Genomic DNA, 19829 nt, shown 5'->3' on the forward strand with positions numbered 1-19829 from the left:
CAATGACCACAATGTACCAGAGATATCACTACAAGCATGGAACCTACAGACATCACAATGACTCTAAACCCATATCTTTCAATAATAACACTGAATGTAATGTAAATGGACTAAATGCTCCAACCAAAAGACATAGGGTATCAGAATGGATAAAGAAACAAGACCCATCTATTTGCTGTCTACAAGAGACTCATTTTAGACCTGAGGACACCTTCAGATTGAAAGTGAGGGATGGAGAACTATTTATCATGCCACTGGAAGTCAAAAGAAAGCTGGAGGAGCCGTACTTATATCAGACAAACTAGACTTTAAATTAAAGGTTGTAACAAGAGATGAAGAAGGGCATTATATAATAATCACAGGGTCTATCCATCAGGAAGAGCTAACAATTATAAACATCTATGCGCCAAATACAGGAGCCCCCAAATATATAAAACAATTAATCACAAACATAAGCGACCTTATCGGTAAGAATGTGGTAATTGAAGGGGACTTTAATACTCCACTTACACTAATGGATAGATCATCTAGACACAGGATCAATAAAGAAACAAGGGCCCTGAACGATATCAGATGGACTTGACAGATATATTAAGAACTGTGCATCTCAAAGTAACAATATACTTTCTTCTTGAGAGCACATGGAACATTCTCCAAGATAGATCACATACGGGTCACAAAACAGCCCTTAATAAGTATAAAAGAATTGAGATCATACCATGCACACCTTCAGACCACAATGCTATGAAACTTGAAATCAACCACAGGAAAAACTCTGGAAAACCTCCAAAAGCATGGAGGCTAAAGAACACCCTACTAAAGAATGAATGGATCAACCAGGCAATTAGAGAAGAAATTAAAAAACATATGGAAATAAATGAAAATGAAAATACAACAATCCAAATGCTTTGGGATGCAGTGAAGGCAATCCTGAGAGGAAAATACATTGCAATCCAGGCCTATCTCAAGAAACAAGAAAAATCCCAAATACAAAATCTAACAGCACACCTAAAGGAAATAAAAGCAGAACAGCAAAGACACCCCAAACCCAGCAGAAGAAGAGAAATAAAGATCAGAGCAGAAATAAACAATATAGAATCTAAAAAAAACTGTAGAGCAGATCAATGAAACCAAGAGTTGGTTTTTTTAAAAAATAAACAAAATTGAAAACCCCCTAGCCAGAATTCTCAAAAAGAAAAGGGAGAGGACCCAATTAGATAAAATCATGAATGAAAATGGAATTATTACAACCAATCCCTCAGAAATACAAGCAATTATCAGGGAATACTATGAAAAATTATATGCCAACAAACTGGACAACCTGGAAGAAATGGACAAATTCCTAAACTCCCACACACTTCCAAAACTCAAATGGGAAGAAATAGAAAATTTGAACAGACCCATAACCCGCGAAGAAATTGAATCAGTTATCAAAAATCTCTCAACAAATAAGAGTCCAGGACCAGATGGCTTCCCTGGGGAATTCTACCAGACATTTAAAGCAGAGATAATACCTATCCTTCTCAAGCTGTTCCAGAAAATAGATAGGGAAGGAAAACTTCCAGACTCATTCTATGAAGCCAGCTTACTTTGATTCCTAAACCAGACAGAGATCCAGCAAAAAAAGAGAATTACAGGCCAATATCCCTGATGAATATGGATGGAAAAATTCTCAATAAGATATTTGCAAATCGAATTCAACAGCATATAAAAATAATTATTCACCATGATCAAGTGGGATTCATTCCTGGGATGAAGGGCTGGTTCAACATTCGCATATCAATCAATGTGATACATCACATTAATAAAAGAAAAGATAAGAACCATATGATCCTGTCAATCGATGCAGAAAAGGCCTTTGACAAAATCCAGCAACTTTCTTAATAAAAACCCTCGAGAAAGTCGGGATAGAAGGAACATACTTAAAGATCATAAAAGCCATTTATGAACAGCCCACAGCTAATATCATCCTCAATGGGGAAAAACTGAGAGCTTTCCCCCTGAGATCAGGAACACAACAGGGATATCCACTCTCACCACTGTTGTTTAACACAGTGTTGGAAGTTCTAGCATCAGCAATCAGACAACAAAATGAAACCAAAGGCATCAAAATTGGCAAAAATGAGGTCAAGCTTTCATTTTTTGCAGATGACATGATATTATATATGGAAAACTCGATAGACTCCACCAAAAGTCTGCTAGAACTGATACAGGAATTGAGCAAAGTCGCAGGAAACAAAATCAATGTACAGAAATCAGTTGCATTCTTAATGAAGCAACAGAAAGACAAATAAAGAAATTGATCCCATTCACAACTTCACCAAGAATCATAAAATACCTAGGAATAAACCTAACCAGAGATGTAAAAGATCTGTACACTGAAAACTATAGAAAGCCTTTGAAGGAAACTGAAGAAGATACAAAGAAATGGAAAAACATTCCGTGCTCATTGATTGGAAGAATAAATATTGTTAAAATGTCAATACTACCCAAAGCCATCTACACATTCAATGCAATCCAAATCAAAATTGTACCAGCATTCTTCTAGAAGCTAGAAAAAGTAATCCTAAAATTTGTATGGAATCACAGAAGACCCTGAATAGCCAAAGTAATATTGAAGAAGAAGACCAAAGCAGGAGGCATCACAATCCCAGACTTCAGTCTCTACTACAAAGCTGTAATCATCAAGACAGTATGGTATTGGCACAAAAACAGACACATAGACCAACAGAATAGAATAGAGACTCCAGAAATGCAGTTGCATGGCCAACTAATGTATGGCCAACTAATCTTTGACAAAGCAGGAAAGAGTATCCAACGGAAAAAAGACAGTCTCTTTAACAAATGGTGTTGAGAGAACTGGACAGAAACATGCAGAAGAATGAAACTAGACCAGTTTCTTACAACCATTCACAAAAATAAACTCAAAATGGATAAAGGACCTAAATGTGAGACAGGAAACCATCAAAACCCTAGAGGAGAAAGCAGGAAAAAAAAACCTCTCTGACCTCAGCTGCAGCAATTTCCTACTTGACACATCTCCAAAGGCAAGGGAATTAAAAGTAAAAATGAACTATTGGGATGTCATGAAGATAAAAAGCTGCTGCACTGCAAAGGAAACAATCAACAAAACTAAAAGGCAACCAATGGAATGGGAAAAGATATTTGCAAATGACATATCAGACAAAGGGCTAGTATCCAAAATCTATACAGAACTCACCAAACCCCACACCCAAAAAACTAATAACCCAGTGAAGAAATGGGCAGAAAACATGAATAGACACTTCTCTAAAGAAGATATCCAAGGGGAGGGTGGGTGATGGGTATTGAGGAGGGCACCTTTTGGGATGAGCACTGGGTGTTGTATGGAAACCAATTTGACAATAAATTTCATATATTGAAAAAAAAATAAAGTTTTATAGGAGAGGAAAAAAAGAAGATATCCAGATGGCCAACAGGCACACGAAAAGATGCTCAACGTCACTCCTCATCAGGGAAATACAAATCAAAACCACACTCAGATACCATCTCACGCCAGTGAGAGTGGCTCAAATGAACAAATCAGGAGACTATAGATGCTGGCGAGGATGTGGAAAAACGGGAACCCTCTTGCACTGTTGGTGGGAATGCTAACTGGTGCAGCCGCTCTGGAAAACAGTGTGGAGGTACTTCAAGAAATTAAAAATAGATCTACCCTATGACCCAGCAATAACACTGCTAGGAATTTATCCAAGGGATACAGGAGTGCTGATGCATAGGGGCACTTGTACCCCAATGGTTATAGCAGCACTTTCAACAATAGCCAAATTATGGAAAGAACCTAAATGTCCATCAACTAATGAATGGATAAAGAAATTGTGGTTTATATATACAATGGAATACTACATGGCAATGAGAAAGAATGAAATGAAAATACTACATGGCAATGAGAAAGAATGGTCTTTTGTAGCAACGTGGATGGAACTGTAGAGTGTTATGCAAGTGAAATAAGTCATACAGAGAAAGACAGATACCATATGTTTTCACTCTTATGTGGATCCTGAGAAACTTAACAGAAGACCATGGGGGAGGGGAAGGGAAAAAAAAGTTAGAGAGGGAGGGAGCCAAACCATAAGAGACTCTTACAAACTGAGAATAAACTGAGGGTTGACGGGGGTTAGGAGGGAGGGGAAAGTGGGTGATGGGCATTGAGGAGGGCACCTGTTGGGATGAGCACTGGGTGTTGTATGGAAACCAAGTTGACAATAAATTTCATATTAAAAACAATAAATAAATAAAAATTAAAAAAAATTAAGAAAAAATATTGGAAAAGGAAACCACTGAAGTATTTTAAAAGGAAACACAGGTGGGTAGAGGTTATAAAGGAGGTACTTATACTATTCTTTCAACTTTTCTGTCAGTTTGAAGTTAAACCAAAATAAAAAGTTGCCAAAAAATTAAAGACTTTCCTATATACTGGGTTACTAATATAGGAAAGGTAAATGAAAACGAGATCAAATTTGTTAGAGGAACAAAAAGTATAATGCAGCTGGAAAAAAGCAAAAATGTGGAAGACCGCTTACAGAGAAATATGCTCAAAGAGAGGCAGATTCAATAATGAAAAGATACAAATTCTCCAACAAATTAATGCACAAAATTCCATGTACTTCCAGTCCAAATTCACATGGAAATTTTCATGTACTGGACAGGCTAATTCCAAAATTCATATTCAGGATTAATAAACTTATAATTTTGAAAAAGAAGAAAGGCAAGGGGGTAACTGTCTTACAAAATACAAAAAACATATATAAAGCTACAGTCATGTAAAAAGTATGATATTTGAAAAAAAAACAAAGAGGGAGGGAAACCATACGTGACTCTTAACTCTTATAGAGAACAAGCTGAGGGCTGCTGGAGGGAAGGTGGGTAGGGGATGCACTAGATTTGGGATGGGGATTAAGGAGGGCACTTGTAATGAGTACTGGGTGTTGTATGTAAGTGATGAATCACTAAATTCTACTGCTGAAACCAATATTACACTATATGTTGACTAACTAGAATAAAAAAAAATATGGTATTTGTGCAGAATAGATGAACAGGTTAAGGGAACATAATAGAGTTTCAAAACAGCCCCAAGTATACATGGAAATATGTTTATGTTAAAGGTGTCATTTCATAACAGTAGAGAAAAGATATATTATTCAATAACTAGTTTTGGAGAAAAAGAATATTTGACAAATTTGACTCTGGATTCTTATCATTCAAAACAGTAAATTACTGATATATCAAAATATAAAAAATAAAATTATTATACAGTGACAATCTTGAGGTAGGAATGGCCATTTTAATATATATGAAAATCATAAAAGATAAATTTGTCTATATGAAAGAAACCTGTTTTGCAAACAATATAAAAAAACAATGTTAAGTGGCAAGTTCCTGACCTACCTAGGATCCATGGAATAATAAAATTGTGTGTATGTGTGGGTAGTCCTACATTTTTCCATTGAGAGGATCCATAGCTTTCTATAGAATTCCTATGCAATTCATAAGCTAAAAATATTGAGAACCCTGTCCTTGAAGTGACAAAAGTGATTAACTTCATTCAGATGGGTCATTACACTGAGCTAATCCAGGATGTGACAAGTAGCCTGGGGGTCACATAGAGCCTGTAGCCTGTTTTCATACATCTTGCAAGATAAGAATGGTTTTTACATTCTAAAAATGTTGTAAGACAAAAACAAAACAAAGAAGACCATGAAACAGATATGTACACGACCCATAAAGCCAAAAATATTTACTATCTGGCCCTTTACAGAAAGTGTTTGTTGGTTCCCAAAATAATTCATAGCCATAAAATCGTTTATCCCCTTCTCTTCCACTTCTGGTGATTTCACAGGACTTGCTAATATCACCAACTCAATAACTTTTTAAACATTTTCTCTCAACCAACCCTTCCTTGTACTCTATGCGACAGTCCATATAGGCCAATGTGCCATCTTCTCTGCAGCCTTTAAGTTCTTGTACATGCAGCTCCCTCTGACTGGAACATTTATCCTCACCTTGTCACCCCTCTTTCCTTGCCTAAATCATATTCCGTATTCATGACTCAGTTCACAGGTTATATCTTATAAGCAGTCATATGTAACTCCTCAGTTTGGGTCAGGTACTTCTCCTCTTTGTTCTTACAGCACCCTATATATCGCCTAAAAGCATTTAGCATGCTGTCTTATAATGGTCTACAGGTTTGTCTTTACCAAAGACTAGGAGCACCTTTAATATACTGAATGTGCCTTCTTCATCACTGCATGCTTAGCACTTATCACAACGTCTAGCTTGTAGACGTTGTGCCCATTAAATGTCTGTTGAGGAAATCAATAAGCAGTGCTGAAGCTGCCTTACTGGTAACTCCAATATAGGTTACACATCAGAAATGAGAAGGATCCTCTCATTGAAATGACCTCTATGAATGACCTTCTCTTGCTCTGTTCAACATCTAGTAATCTTGACTACTACCTGCCATACATATACTGTTTTCAGTTCAGGAGTTGCTAGGCACATACAGTATGGTAGTAGAATCCTATGTCCTATGTGGCTAGACTTCTCTCTTGCAAGCTCCAGAACATCCCCTACATTTTAGTTTAATTGCTGTGCTTATTGTCCATCTTCCCATGACTGAGTTCATTCTCGTCTTTGCCCTTGCCATTTATCTGCTTGAAATTATAAGCTCCCCTAATTAAATGACCATCTTTTCCTTCAAAATCTGGCTACAAATTCATTTATTCAAGGAAGCTTCCTTGAACAACCCTACATTTTCTTTGAAATTAAGTATTTGGTAGGTAACAACTTAATGTGCATTTGCATATGGCATAAGGTATTCATACTTCTTATATTTATTTACTTATGTTTCTTGGATACCACATCTTACATCTTGGGTCTCTAGAAATTCTCAGCTATACACAAAATTGACACTAAACAAATGTTTCTTAACTAGGCCAAAATGTCAATACAGAAAAGAAACTTGGGATTCATCTTAACTCATCTTTCTCATAATCTGCATTTGATCGATCACCAAGGTGTGCTGCTTCTACCTCCTAAATCTTTTTAAAATCTATATGACCTTTCCACTCCTTTCTCATGCCACATTTAGGCAACCACTGTCTTTCACCATGGGCCTCCACAAAGAGATTTTTAAAATCGGAGTTGTGAAATCAGATTGTATTTTGGAAAGAGTGTTCTAGTTTTTGCTCAACAGGGCAAGACAATGCTGTAATCATACTGGTAGGATAGTTGTTCCCTTGCTCTTCTGAAACTCATGCTGTCCTATATGACTCTACCCTTCTTCATTACTCTAGTCAAATATCTCCTGAGCCCCTCTATTTTTAAATAAATAAATAAAGATCATTTTATTGCCATCCCTCTCCTGTCAGCATTCTTAACAACTTCATCACCATTAATTGTAATACCTTTATAATTTTCATTTTTAACATCCTATCCTACATCTTGTTCCTTTTCAGTTCAATTATTTGTGCACTCCTCACTCTGATACTCTTTCAACCCCACAAAGAACTCTAATCCATTGACCACAACCTCCTTTTTGTCATCCATCATCTTGTCTTCTTTAATGTTTTCATTTCTCTCCTTATGGAGCCCAGATGCAATGGTCCTTCATTTTAATCAATTCCCTGAAAACACCCTAACTCCCTTGCCCTTCTCTCTCCTTCCACCATACTTCCCTGAAAAAGCCCCACTCCTTTTTTTCTAAGCCCCACTCCTAAAAAACTCAAGTCCCTACTTTGTCTGTACCTGTAGCCAAGCAGCTGAACATTGTCAGAGAAAATTTTCTAAACCACAATGACTATTCTCATTTTAAAATAATCACCAAAAATCTCAAATGAGTACTCACCACTGCCAAACAATCCTTGCATAATTTCCTGGGAAAGTCACTCACTCACTCTCCAAGAAAACTATTTCACACTGTCTCCTCTCTCCTCAAACTGCTAGCACCGCCTCTCCCTTCCCATTTTCAACTGATAACTTTGCTTACTTCTTCAAAGAGAATATGGAAGCAATTAGAAGAGAATCTCCACAAACTCATGTTCCTTCCACATCTGCCCACTTACCTGCACCTGTGCACATTCTACCTTCCTTCCTGTTACTATGGTTGAGACATCTGTGCACTTAACTAAGGCTAACAGTTCCATTTAGGAATTAGACCCTATCTCTTCTTTCCCACACAGGTACTACACTTCTGAAATTGCTCCACCCCCTTCTTTGCATTATCAAAGTTTCCCTCCCTACTGGATCATTCTCATCAGCAAACATGTTGTAATATCCCACCATCTTAAAACGATGTTCCCCTTCACTCTGTGTACCCCTCCCATTACCACCCCACCTCAATCATATTCCCTTTCATAGTGAAACTTATGGCTTGATGTTTCCACTACCTTCTCCAATTTCCTCTTACTAAACTTATTTTAAGTTTTAGAATGGTTTTAGATTTACAGAAAAGGTACAAACAGTTCCGATAAAGTCCTTACCCAGTTTCCTCTATTATGAATATCTTATATTAGTTTGGTAAATTTGCCACAACTAATGAATAAATATTGATACACAATTTATTAACAAAATACCATACTTTATTTGAATTTTGTTAGTTTCCCCCTAATGTCCTTTTTCTATTCCAGAATCCCATCTAGGTCCCACCGTACACTTAATCATGTCTCTTTAGGCTTCTCTGGGCTGTGACTTTCCTTGTTTTTGATGACCCTGACAATTTTGAGAGGGATTTTGTTATTAGAGTGCTCCCCAATTTGGGTTTGTATGATGATTTTCTCATGGTTGAAGTGGGGTTATAGTATAACCTATAGTATAGGTTTTTGGGAGAATGGCTACACAAGTGAAGTGCCCTTTTCAACACATCATATCAATGGTACATACTAGTAATAGGACTTATTACTGATGGTGTTATCCTTTAACACCAGGCCAAGATAGAGCTTGCCAGATTCCCTACTTAGTTATTCCTTCTTCCATATTCTATTCTTTGGCAGCAAATCACTAAATGCAGCCTACATGCTAGGACTGGGGAGTTAAGATTGACCTCCATAGTGGGAGGAGGAGAAATGACTACATAAACTATTTGAAATTCTCCTGTATGGGAGATTTGTCTCTACTCTCCCCATTTATTTGATCATTTGTTTATATCAACATGGACTCATGGATATTTATTTTTTATCTCGGGTTAGAATCCAATATATATTATTTATTTTCTTGCTCAAATTGTTCCAGCTTCGGCCATTGGCAACTCTTTTAGTTGGCTCCTGTGTCCCTTTAACATCGTTTCATTTTTTTTAGCACTTCCTTATTTTCTGGCACTTCAAGTTTCTCCAGGTTTATCTTGTATTTTCCCTGACCAAGCCCTAGAATAAGTCAGTTCACCCAGGAGGCTTGGTTCCTTTTATTGGAGAACAGCATTAGAAATCAAGATCTGGTCACTGAATGCACTCACTGCTACTGAGGTATCACTGCTTCTAGGCTCTCGCAACGAACAGAGCTAGGAAATACACTATCTATGTGAAAAAACATCTATAATGATTTCTGCATGTATCCACCTGTATCTATATTAAGCTATACATGAGTTCATATTGGTATCTCCAACTCTAATCCAGAACCACACGATTCATTCTAGCATTTCCCCTGTGCTTATTTGTAACCACACTCTCTGATGCTGAGAAACCTGGTTCCCACTGTCTACCATGCTCTTATGTGTTTAATCCTGACACATATACAGCAGTTTTAGAATTGTAAATCTGTTTTCATATAAGAAACAACTTTAAAAACTAGAGTATAGTGTTTATGTATAGCTCCTTTTGTCTTTAGCCTTACGGTTTCCAGTCAAAGCACTGTTTTCCAACATTATATAGGCCACCACCTTTCCGTCCATTCCCTTCAATAGTTACATATTTATAATACAGTTGGATTCATTTATCACAGGATGTATTCCATCCTCAGATCTGACTTCCTGGTTGATTTTCTAAAATTTGTATATATTTAAATTTGCATACTTTCACTTTTTGCTATAAACGTCTATAGGTTTTTTTTTCAAATGTAGTTATTGCTACTATATTTCCATACAGATTGTTTCTACCGGCCTAAAAATATCCCGTATTACACTACCTCCTCCCAACACCCTGGCAACCACTGATTTGTTTTCTGTCCCTATAGTTTTGCCTTTAACAGAATGTTATATGAATGAAATCATACAGTATGTAGCCTTTAATGGTCAGGCTTCTTTCAGGTAGCAGAATGCATTTACGATTCATGCTGTTGTGTGAATTAATAGCTCATTAATTGTGTGAATTAATAGCTCATTACCTTTTATTGTTGAACAGTATTCCATTGTATGGATGTACTACGGTTTATTAATCAACCTTTGGAAGGATATCTTGGCAGCTTCCCACTTTTGACAATTATGAATAAAGCTGTTATTCATGTGCGGGGTTTAATTTTAGAGGAAACTGCCAAACTGTCTTCCAGAGTGGACATACCATTTCTGTATAATCACCAGCAATGTATAGGACTTTCTGTTGCTCTGCACCTTTGCCAGCATTTAGTACTGTCCGCTTTTTATTGGGGGGGGGGTTAGTTATTCCAGTATGTGTGCATGATATCTCGTTTTGGCTTTAACTTGCATTTACATAAAGAAAATAATGTTGAGCATCTTTTCACATGTTTATTTACCATACTTACATCCTCTTTAATGAAATGCCTGTTCATATCTTCCCACCCTTTTATTTTTTTAAATTTAATGTTTATTTATTTTTGAGAGAGAGATAGACAGACTGTGAGTGGGGGAGGAGCAGAAAGAGAAGGAAACACAGAATCTGAAGCAGGCTCCAGGCTCTGAGCTGTCAGCATAGAGCCTGATGTGGTGCTTGAACTCCTGAATCATGAGATCATGACCTAAGCCAAAGTCAGACACTTAACCGACTGAGCCACCCAGGTGCCCCAAGATCTTCCCACCCTTTTAAAAAGTGGGTTGTTTTCTTACTAAGTTTAAGAGGTCTTTATATATTCTGCATGCAAGTCTTTACTCAGATATGTGGTTTGCAAAAATTATCTCCAAGTCTGTGGCTTTTCTTTTCATTCTCTTAAAAGTGTCTGCCAGAGAAAAAATGTTTTGAATTTTGATAGAGGCCAATTTATCATTTTCCCTTAATGGGTTATACTTTTAAAGTTGTATCTAAGAACTCTGTTTAATCAAAGGTAATACTTTGTTCTGTTTTCTTACACAACTTTTATAGTTTTGCATTTTACATTTAGACCCATAATCAACTTTGAGTTAATAGTTACACCAAGTATGAGGTAAGTGTCAGCATTTTGATTTGATTTGTTTTGTTTGCACATGTATATCTAATTGTTCCAGCACCACTTTTTGGAAAAAAAATATTCATAGAATTGGCTTTGTATTTTTGTCAAAAATGATTTGACCATATTTGTATGGGTCTATTTCTGGGTTTTCTCCATCTTGTTCCACTAATCTGTGTATCTATCCTTTTGCCAACACCACACTGTCTTGATTATTATAGCTTTACAGTAAGTCCTAAAATCAGGTAGTTTGAGTCCTTTGACTTTTTTTTCAGAATTGTACTGGCCAGTCTGGTACCTTTGCCTTTCCACATACATTTTATAACCAGTTTGTTGATATATATAAAAAAAGCTTGAGTGGGATTGCATTGAATCTATAGATCATATTGAGAATTCTCATTTTAACAATATTGAGTCTTCTAATCCATGATCATGGAATGCCTTTCCAGTGATTTCATTCTTTCATTTCTTCCATCAGTGTTCCACAGTTTCCTGAATACAGATTCTAAAATATTTATTTAAACTAAGTACTTATTTTTTGGTGCTATTATAAATTGTATTGCTTTCTTAATTTCAAATTGCAGTTGTTAGTTGTTATAGGAAAACAAATGACTTTTGTATATTAACCTTGTATTATGCAACTTCATTAAACTTACTCTCATGATTTTTGGTAGATCCTTTGGGGATTTCTACATAGATAATCATATCATTTGCAAAAAAAAGAGTTTTATTCCTTCCTTTCTAATATGCATGCCTTTATTTTTCTTTCTTTATTGCACTAGTTAGGATTTCCAAAAACAATGTTGAATACAAGTGGTGAGAAAAGGATATCCTTCTCTTATTCCTGATCTTAGGAGGAAAGAATTCAATCTCTTGACATTAAGTATGATGTTCGTTGTATGTTTTTCATATATGTCCTTTATTGGGTTAAGAAAGTTCCTTTCTATTACCAGTTTGTTTAGCTTTTATAATAAATGGGTATTGAGTTTTGTTAAACTGTTTTTCTGAACCTAATGAGATGATCATATAGTGTTTCTTAGCCTATTCATATGGTGGATTACACTGATTTTTTTTTAATGTTGAAAGAGCCTTGTATTCCTGGGATGAATCCTAGCTGGCCTTGATACTTTTTATTTATCATTGGATTTGATTTGTTAATATTCTGGCATGATTTTATGTTTATGTTCATGAAATACTCATCTATAGTTTTTCTTTCTTTTACTGTCTTTGTCTAACTTTGGTATTAGGGTAATGATGACCTCAAAAAATAAGTTGTGAAATGTCCTTTATTCTTCTATTTTCTGGAGGAGAATGTATAGAATTGGTGATATTTCTTTCTGAAATGTTTGGTAGAATTCATGAGTGAAACCATCTTGGCCAGGTGTTTTCTTTTTTGAAAGTTTTTTTTATTACTACTTCTTTAAAAGATTTGGGACTATTCAAGTTATGTAATTTTTCTTAAGTTTTGGTATTTTGTGTCTGCTCAGGTCGCCATAACAAAATGCATAGACTGGTTGGCTTAAACAATGTAAGTTTATTTTCTAATGGTTCCGGAGGCTAGAAGTCCAGGATCAAGGCACCAACTGATTTGGTTCCTGGTGACAGCTCTCTTCCTGGTTTATATAGATGGCTACCTTCTTACTACATCCTCATGAGAGAAAGAAGGCTGGCGGGGGGGGGGGGGCAGTGGGTAGGGAGATATCACTGGAAAATATCACTACTCTTCCTCTTTTATAAGGATAGTGCATTTGGGCCAGGGTTCTATCCTCATCATGTCATTTAATCACCCCCTTAAAGACCATCTTTCTAATACAGTAATATGGGGAGTTAGGGCTTCAACATGAATTTTGGTGGGAGGGAACAATTCAGTCCATAGTAGTGTATTTGTAGGAATTGGTCCATTTCATCTGAATTATCAAATCTATGGGCATAATGTTGTTTCTGGTATTCCTTTTATTGTCCTTTCAGTATCTGTAGGATCAGTGATAAAAATTCTTGACATTGGTAATCTTTCTCTCTTCCCTTCTTTTCTTGGTTAGTCTGGCTAGAGGCTTATCTGTTTTATTTATATTTTCAAATAAACAGTTTTGGGTTTATTGATATTCTTGTTTTTTTCTCCCCATTTTCTATATCATGGATTTCTGCTCTAATTTTTACTATTTCCTTCCTTTTGTTTGCTTTAGGTTTAATTTGCTCTTCCTTATCCAATTTCCTAATGTAGAAGTATAGGTTATTGATTTTTGACCTTTATTCTTTTCTAATATATACATTTATTGCTACATATTTCCCTCCAACCACTGCTTTAGCTGCTTACCATAAATTTTGATAAGTTCTATATTAATTTTCATTTAGTTCAAAATATTTTTAACTTTGAGACTTTATACCAATATATTTTTTGGAATACAGCTTAATTTCCAAATATTAGAGACTTCTATCTTTTTGTTATTGATTTCTAGTTAATTCTATTATGGTCAGAGTACATAATCTATGCTTTTAGATTCTTTCAAATTTGTTGAGCTTTTTTATGGCCCAGAATGTGGTCTGTCTTGGTGGATGTTTCATTTACATTTCAGAACAATATGTACTTTACTTTTCCTGGATGGACTGTTCTATAAATGTCAATTAGGTCAAGTTGGTTGATAGTGCCATTCAGGTTATTTATATCCTTACTGATTTTCTGGCTGCTTAATCTATCAATAACGGTGAATAAGGAGGTTTTAACATTTCCAAGGACAATTGTGGATTTGTTTATTTCTAATTTTATATCAGTGTTTGCTTTATGTACTTTGATGGTCTCTTGTTAGGTTCTACATTTTTAAAATGGTTACATGTTCTCTTAAAGAACTGATCCCTTTATCACTATGTCATGTGCCTTTTTATCACTAATAATCTTCCTTGTTCTGTAGACTGCTTTGTCTGAAATATAGCTACTATTTGTTTGATTATCATTTGCATGGTGCTTCTTTCTCCATCCCTTAGTATCGTCCCACAGTGTGTGAATACTGTATGTTTTTGTCTCTTCTCCCTCTCTCTCTCTCTCTCTCTCTCTCTCTCTCTCTTGCATTTCAGTATGGGTAATTTCTACTGACCTATTTTTTACATCTACTGATTATATCTTTGAATATGTCAAGTCTACTGATGAACCCATTAATGTCATCCTTCAATTCTGTTGCTATGATTTTGATTTTAAAAATTCTTTCTTATATTTTTCATCACTCTGCTGACATTATCCATCTGGTCTTTATTTTGTCTCCCATCTCCATTATCCATTAGAGTCCTTAACATATTAGCCATTAATTTCCTGACTGATAATTTCCACACCTGTGTCACATGTGAGTCTAGTTCTCATTGTGCTTTGTCTCTTCAAATTGTTATTTGTTGCCTTTTAGCATGCTTTGTAATTTTGTTGTTGTTGAAAGGCACATGTGCTGTATAAAGCAGTAGCCGCTGAGGTAAATAGGACTTTAAGGTGAGTATTTATACCAATCTGGCCAAGAGAGGGGCTAGAGCTGATGTTTTTGTCTCTATGGGTACCAAAGGCATTGAATTCCTCTAGTGACCTTGTTTTTGTCTCTCTTCTCGGCCTTGGCCCTTCTCTTTGTGCTGTATCTCAGAAACTGCCTGTCTGTTGCAGCTCTCCCAGCTATAATCCACTGTTATTTTAACTGGGGGCTTATTATCAGGTTATAATGCATAATGCATAATGTATAATGTATGGAGGAGAAGGGCACTATCTAATATTTGGATTAAGTCTCAGTCTTTGGAGTAAACAGTGGGCCTATGTCTTTGGGTATAGCCTTCACAATTGTTTTTGTCCCTTTTCAGGGTTATAGGTTGAACAGTATTCCCCCAAAAGATGTTGAACCCATAATTTCTAGCTCCTGTGAATGAGACTTTATTTGGAAATAGGGTCTTTGAAGACGATCAAGATACGATGAGGTCATATGGTACTAGGTCATATTACACTATTGACCCTAAATCCCACAGCTGGTACCCTTATAAGGAGAGATATTTGAAGACACAGAGGACACACAGGGAAGAAGCCATGTGATGACAGGCAGAGAGTGAAGTGATGTTGCCATAAGTCAAGGAACACCAGGGATTGTCAGCAACTACCAGAATGTTGAGGAGGCAAGAAAGAGTTCTTTCTTAGAGTCTTTGGAGGGAATATATCCCTACCTGCCTTGGTTTCAGGCTTCTATCTTCTAGAACTGTGAAAAAATAAATGTCTCTTTTTGCTGTTTAACTTTTTAAAAAAGTTATTTATTTTGAGACAGAGAAAGCACGAGTGGGGAGGAGCAAAGAGAGAGGAGGGACAGAGAATCCCAAGTAGTCTCTGCACTCTCAGTACAGAGCCTGGAAAGGGGCTCAAACTCATGAACTGTGAGATCATGACCTTAGCCAAAGTCAAATGTTCAACTGACAGAGCCACCCAGGCTCCCCAGATTCTGTTGTTTTAAGCCAACTAGTTTACGGTAATTTGTTATAGCAGTGTTAGGAAACTAATAGACAGGGTAAAGCTTTTTTCCCCTCTGCCACCTAATACCTTACCTGGCTGTAGCATCCCCAGTCTATGCCTTTGAAACCCTCTTCCCTATATACTGAGGCTTTCTTTTATTTTATTTTTCCCATTATATGAGAGAGAGAGACAGAGCGGGACTGGAGTAGAGCAATGTTCCCTTCTCTTTTGCTAGGATGAGATTATACTGTTGCTGTATATTATTCTTGTCTTTCTTGCAACCTGTAGGATAATCTTGGAAATAAATGGCTAGAGGCCCTTACAACTGCACAGAAAATATTTTCAGTCCACATGAGAAATATCTGATATTGAACAACAATGTGAATATAGTTAACACTTGAACTGTACACTCAAACATGGGTTAGATGTTACATTTCATTTCTGTGGGATACATCCAGTGGAATGCCACTTGGCGATCAAAAAGAATGAAATCTTGCCATTTGCAATGATGTGGATGGAGCTAGAGTGTACATTATTCTAAGCAAAATAAGTCAGAGAAAGGCAAATACCATATGATTTCACTCATGTGCAATTTAAGAAATAAAACAAACAAGCAAAGGGAAAAAAAATAGAGTCAACCCAAGAAACAGACTTTACTATAGGGAACAAACTGATGGTTCCCAGAGGGGAGGTGGATGGGGAGATGGGTTGAACAGGTGATGGGCATTAAGGAGTGCACTTGTTGTCATGTGCACCAGGTGTTGTATGGAAGTGTTGAATCAATTCTACACCTGAAACTAATATTACACTATATGTTAACTGACTGGAATGAAAATAAAACTTAAAAAAAATGAAGTATCTGTCTCCATATATCTTACCAAAATGATCTTCGTGTTGCTGCCAAGCACAGTTCAGAGACTTGGAGGCCGTATGGTGCCAATGGATGGCTAATGGAAACAAGCTTTTGAAGTTGGGCTGTTGGAAGGCTGAGCATGTGACTCCTCTGCTCAGCAGGTTCTGGAGCCTGCCGTGTAGATGGGACAGCCTGCAGCACCACATCTTAGAAAATCTGATGGTGAGAAGAGAGAGTTAGTAACAGTATTAAATAACCTTTATGAAGCTGTAGGAATAACACTACAGATGTAACTATATGAAAGAATAGATTTAATTATCTCAATTCAGGATTAAACAAAGGAAAAATTCTGAAAAGCTAAGCATAAGTGGTCTATAACCATTACTTCCATTTTCTCACTACATAGTCTTTTCGTATGTCTTGTAATCTTGCTTCTAACATACTATTTAACTGAAATGGTTCTTTAAAAATTCACTAATTAAACAAATTTTTTAAATGTTTATTTATTTTTGAGAGAGAGAGACATAGTGCAAACGAGGGAAGGGCAGAGAGGGAGACACAGAATCTGAAGCAGGCTCCAGGCTCTTAGCTGCCAGCACAGAGCCTGATGTGGGGCTCAAAATCACAAGCCGCAAGATCATGACCTGAGCTGAAGTCTGACACTTAACCGACTGAGCCACCCAGGCACTCCCGAAATTCAGTAATTTTAACGTTACCACCACATAGAAGAATTGCTTTACAGGTCTAATCCTTTTGGCCCTCTCCACTTGTGACACTACTTATTGATCACTCTCACCTGACTTCTTGAAACTTTTTTTTCCCACTGATTATGCATGATTGTGGGCAAGTTACTTAAACTCTCAGTCACTCTGGTTTCCTGTTTTGTAAAATGAGGATAATAATAATAATACTTATTTAATTTGTCTAATATAAAGACTAAAGTACTTAGACTTGTGTCTGTCCCATATTATTATTATCATTATCATTTTTATAATGATTATTGTTAGGGATAAAATATATCTGTTGGTAAAACTACCTTGACAAACTTGCTTAGAGTTGGTGACTCCCTGAGTGTCATGGTTTCAGAAAGATTAATAAAAAAACTTCATTTGCATAATACCTTTAAAAGAATTAATTTGTTCTGTGAGAAAAGAGGGAGAAAGCCATCCAACTACAGAGAAGCTGTATGGTGCTTGATGTGAACCTTTTCAATAACCCCTTAAGGTCACTAAACCCATAGAATGATTGCTTTCAGTGGTATGTGCATGTGTGTGTGTGTGTGTGTGTCTGTGTGTGTGTCTGTGTGTGTGGTGTAAGCTGAGGAAGGAACTGAATGTCACGTTGATGTGGGACGACATCAATGATAAACACAAAGGCCATAGCTAGAGATGTAACTGCATATTCTGATGACTTGGGGTGATGACTTGGGCATATTCTGATGACAGGCTAGGAAATGAGGAACTAAAGTCAAATTTATTGATATTTTATGGGTGTAAGCAAGGAGCAGAGCATGGCAAGGCCTCTGCTGGTGTCTTGGTTACATTTATGTTCTCTACTGTCTCTTGTTTCTCAACCTCCTACCTACAGAGGCTGGCAAATTATAGTCCATGCCTAGTTTTATATGTCCCACAAGCAAAGAATGGATTTTATATTTTTAAAGGATTTTAGGGGTTCCTGGGTGGCTCAGTAACTTGAGCATCTGACTCTTGACTTCAGGTCAAGTCATGATAACAGGATCATGAAATCAAGCCCCATGTCAGGCCCCATGCTGACTGTGGGGCCTGGTTAAGATTCTCTCTCTCCCCCTCCACCCCTCTCCCTTGCTCATGCTCACTCCCTCTCTCTCAAAAATAAATAAAAAATAAAAGGTTGTAAACAAGAACAAAAAATAATATGAGGCCAAGACCATATGTGGCCTGTAAAGTCTACAATATTTGCTATTTGGTCCTTCAAAGTACAATTTTTCCAACCCCTGGTTTAGTGCTCAGTTCTTTTTTTTAAGTTTATTTATTTTGACAGCAAGAGAGATGTGGTTGGTGGTGGGGGGAGCAGAGAGAGAGGGAGAGAGGGAATCTCAAGCAAGCTCTACATTATCAGCATAGAGCCCGATACGGGGCTTTCGTGAGATCATGACCTGCTGAAACCAAGAGGTGGATTCTTAACACACTGAGCCACCCCTAGTTGACACTAATTCTTAAACGAATACTCTTCTCCCTTTACATTGGATTGCTCCCCCAGAAAACCACTCTTAAGCAAGTATATGTATTCCTTTCTTCATTATTTCACTCAACAAATATTACTGAGCATGTGTGTAACAGGTTCTCTCTCTCTCTCTCTCTCTCTCTCTATATATATATATATATACACACATCTTTTTAAATGTTTATTTATTTTTAATAGAGAGAGAGCATGAGCGGGGAAGGGGCAGACAGAGAGGGAGACACAGAATCCAAAGCAAGCTTCAGGCTTCTAGCTGTCAGCACAGAGCCCAATGCAGGACTTGAAGTCACAAACTGTGAGATCATGACCTGAGGTGAAGTCAGATGCTTGACTGACCCACTCAGGCACCCCTAGCAGGTACTTTCTTAAGTACTGGGAAGAGAAACATAAATAAGTCAGCAATCTGGGCCACCATTCAAGAAGCTCACAATCTAGTGGGGAAGAAAGACAAATATAGGGTGGTAACTACTGCTACTTGTGACATTTTTAAACACAGAATACAGTGAAAAACTGCAAAAGAGAAAGCAGTTAACTATGCCTGGTAAAACCGGGAGGACTCCACGTGATCTATATTATTTGAAGAAGTGTTTCATTGTTTTGTATTTACTTACAAAATAAAATTTGCTCACATGTAAAAAGAAAAAAAAGTCTAAACAACCCATAAATATAGAAGAAAATAAAAAGTGAAACCTCCTGTCTTCAATATTTGTCATTCCCATTCGTCAACAATCAACAATCAACAGTTTGGAGAACCAAATTCCAGATCACATGCATGTGAAGTCTCCACACCTTCTATTCTCACATACAAAAATACATTTTGCATTTTATAGTTTTAAGATCACTTTGGTAAATACTTAAGAGTGCAATTCATGGGGGGTTCCTGGGTGGCTCAATTGGTTAAGCATCCGACTCTTGGTTTTGGCTCAGGTCATGATCTCACGGTTCCATGGT

General features: G+C 36.8%; 1 protein-coding gene across 5 annotated transcripts in view; it reads right to left on the bottom strand.

Annotated features, from left to right (window-relative positions):
- TMLHE (trimethyllysine hydroxylase, epsilon) overlaps window positions 1-19829 on the bottom strand; it is a 74875-nt gene that overhangs the window by 40392 nt on the left and 14654 nt on the right. For all 5 annotated transcript variants that reach the window (XM_047847439.1, XM_047847434.1, XM_047847436.1 and 2 more), the window contains one exon: window positions 16684-16874. In XM_047847439.1, coding sequence (XP_047703395.1) covers window positions 16684-16864 — 181 coding nt within the window. In that variant the 5' untranslated portion in view covers window positions 16865-16874. The remainder of the gene's footprint in view (window positions 1-16683; window positions 16875-19829) is intronic.

This window comes from Prionailurus viverrinus, unplaced genomic scaffold, assembly GCF_022837055.1.
Source record: "Prionailurus viverrinus isolate Anna unplaced genomic scaffold, UM_Priviv_1.0 scaffold_49, whole genome shotgun sequence".
Lineage (NCBI taxonomy): Eukaryota > Metazoa > Chordata > Mammalia > Carnivora > Felidae > Prionailurus > Prionailurus viverrinus.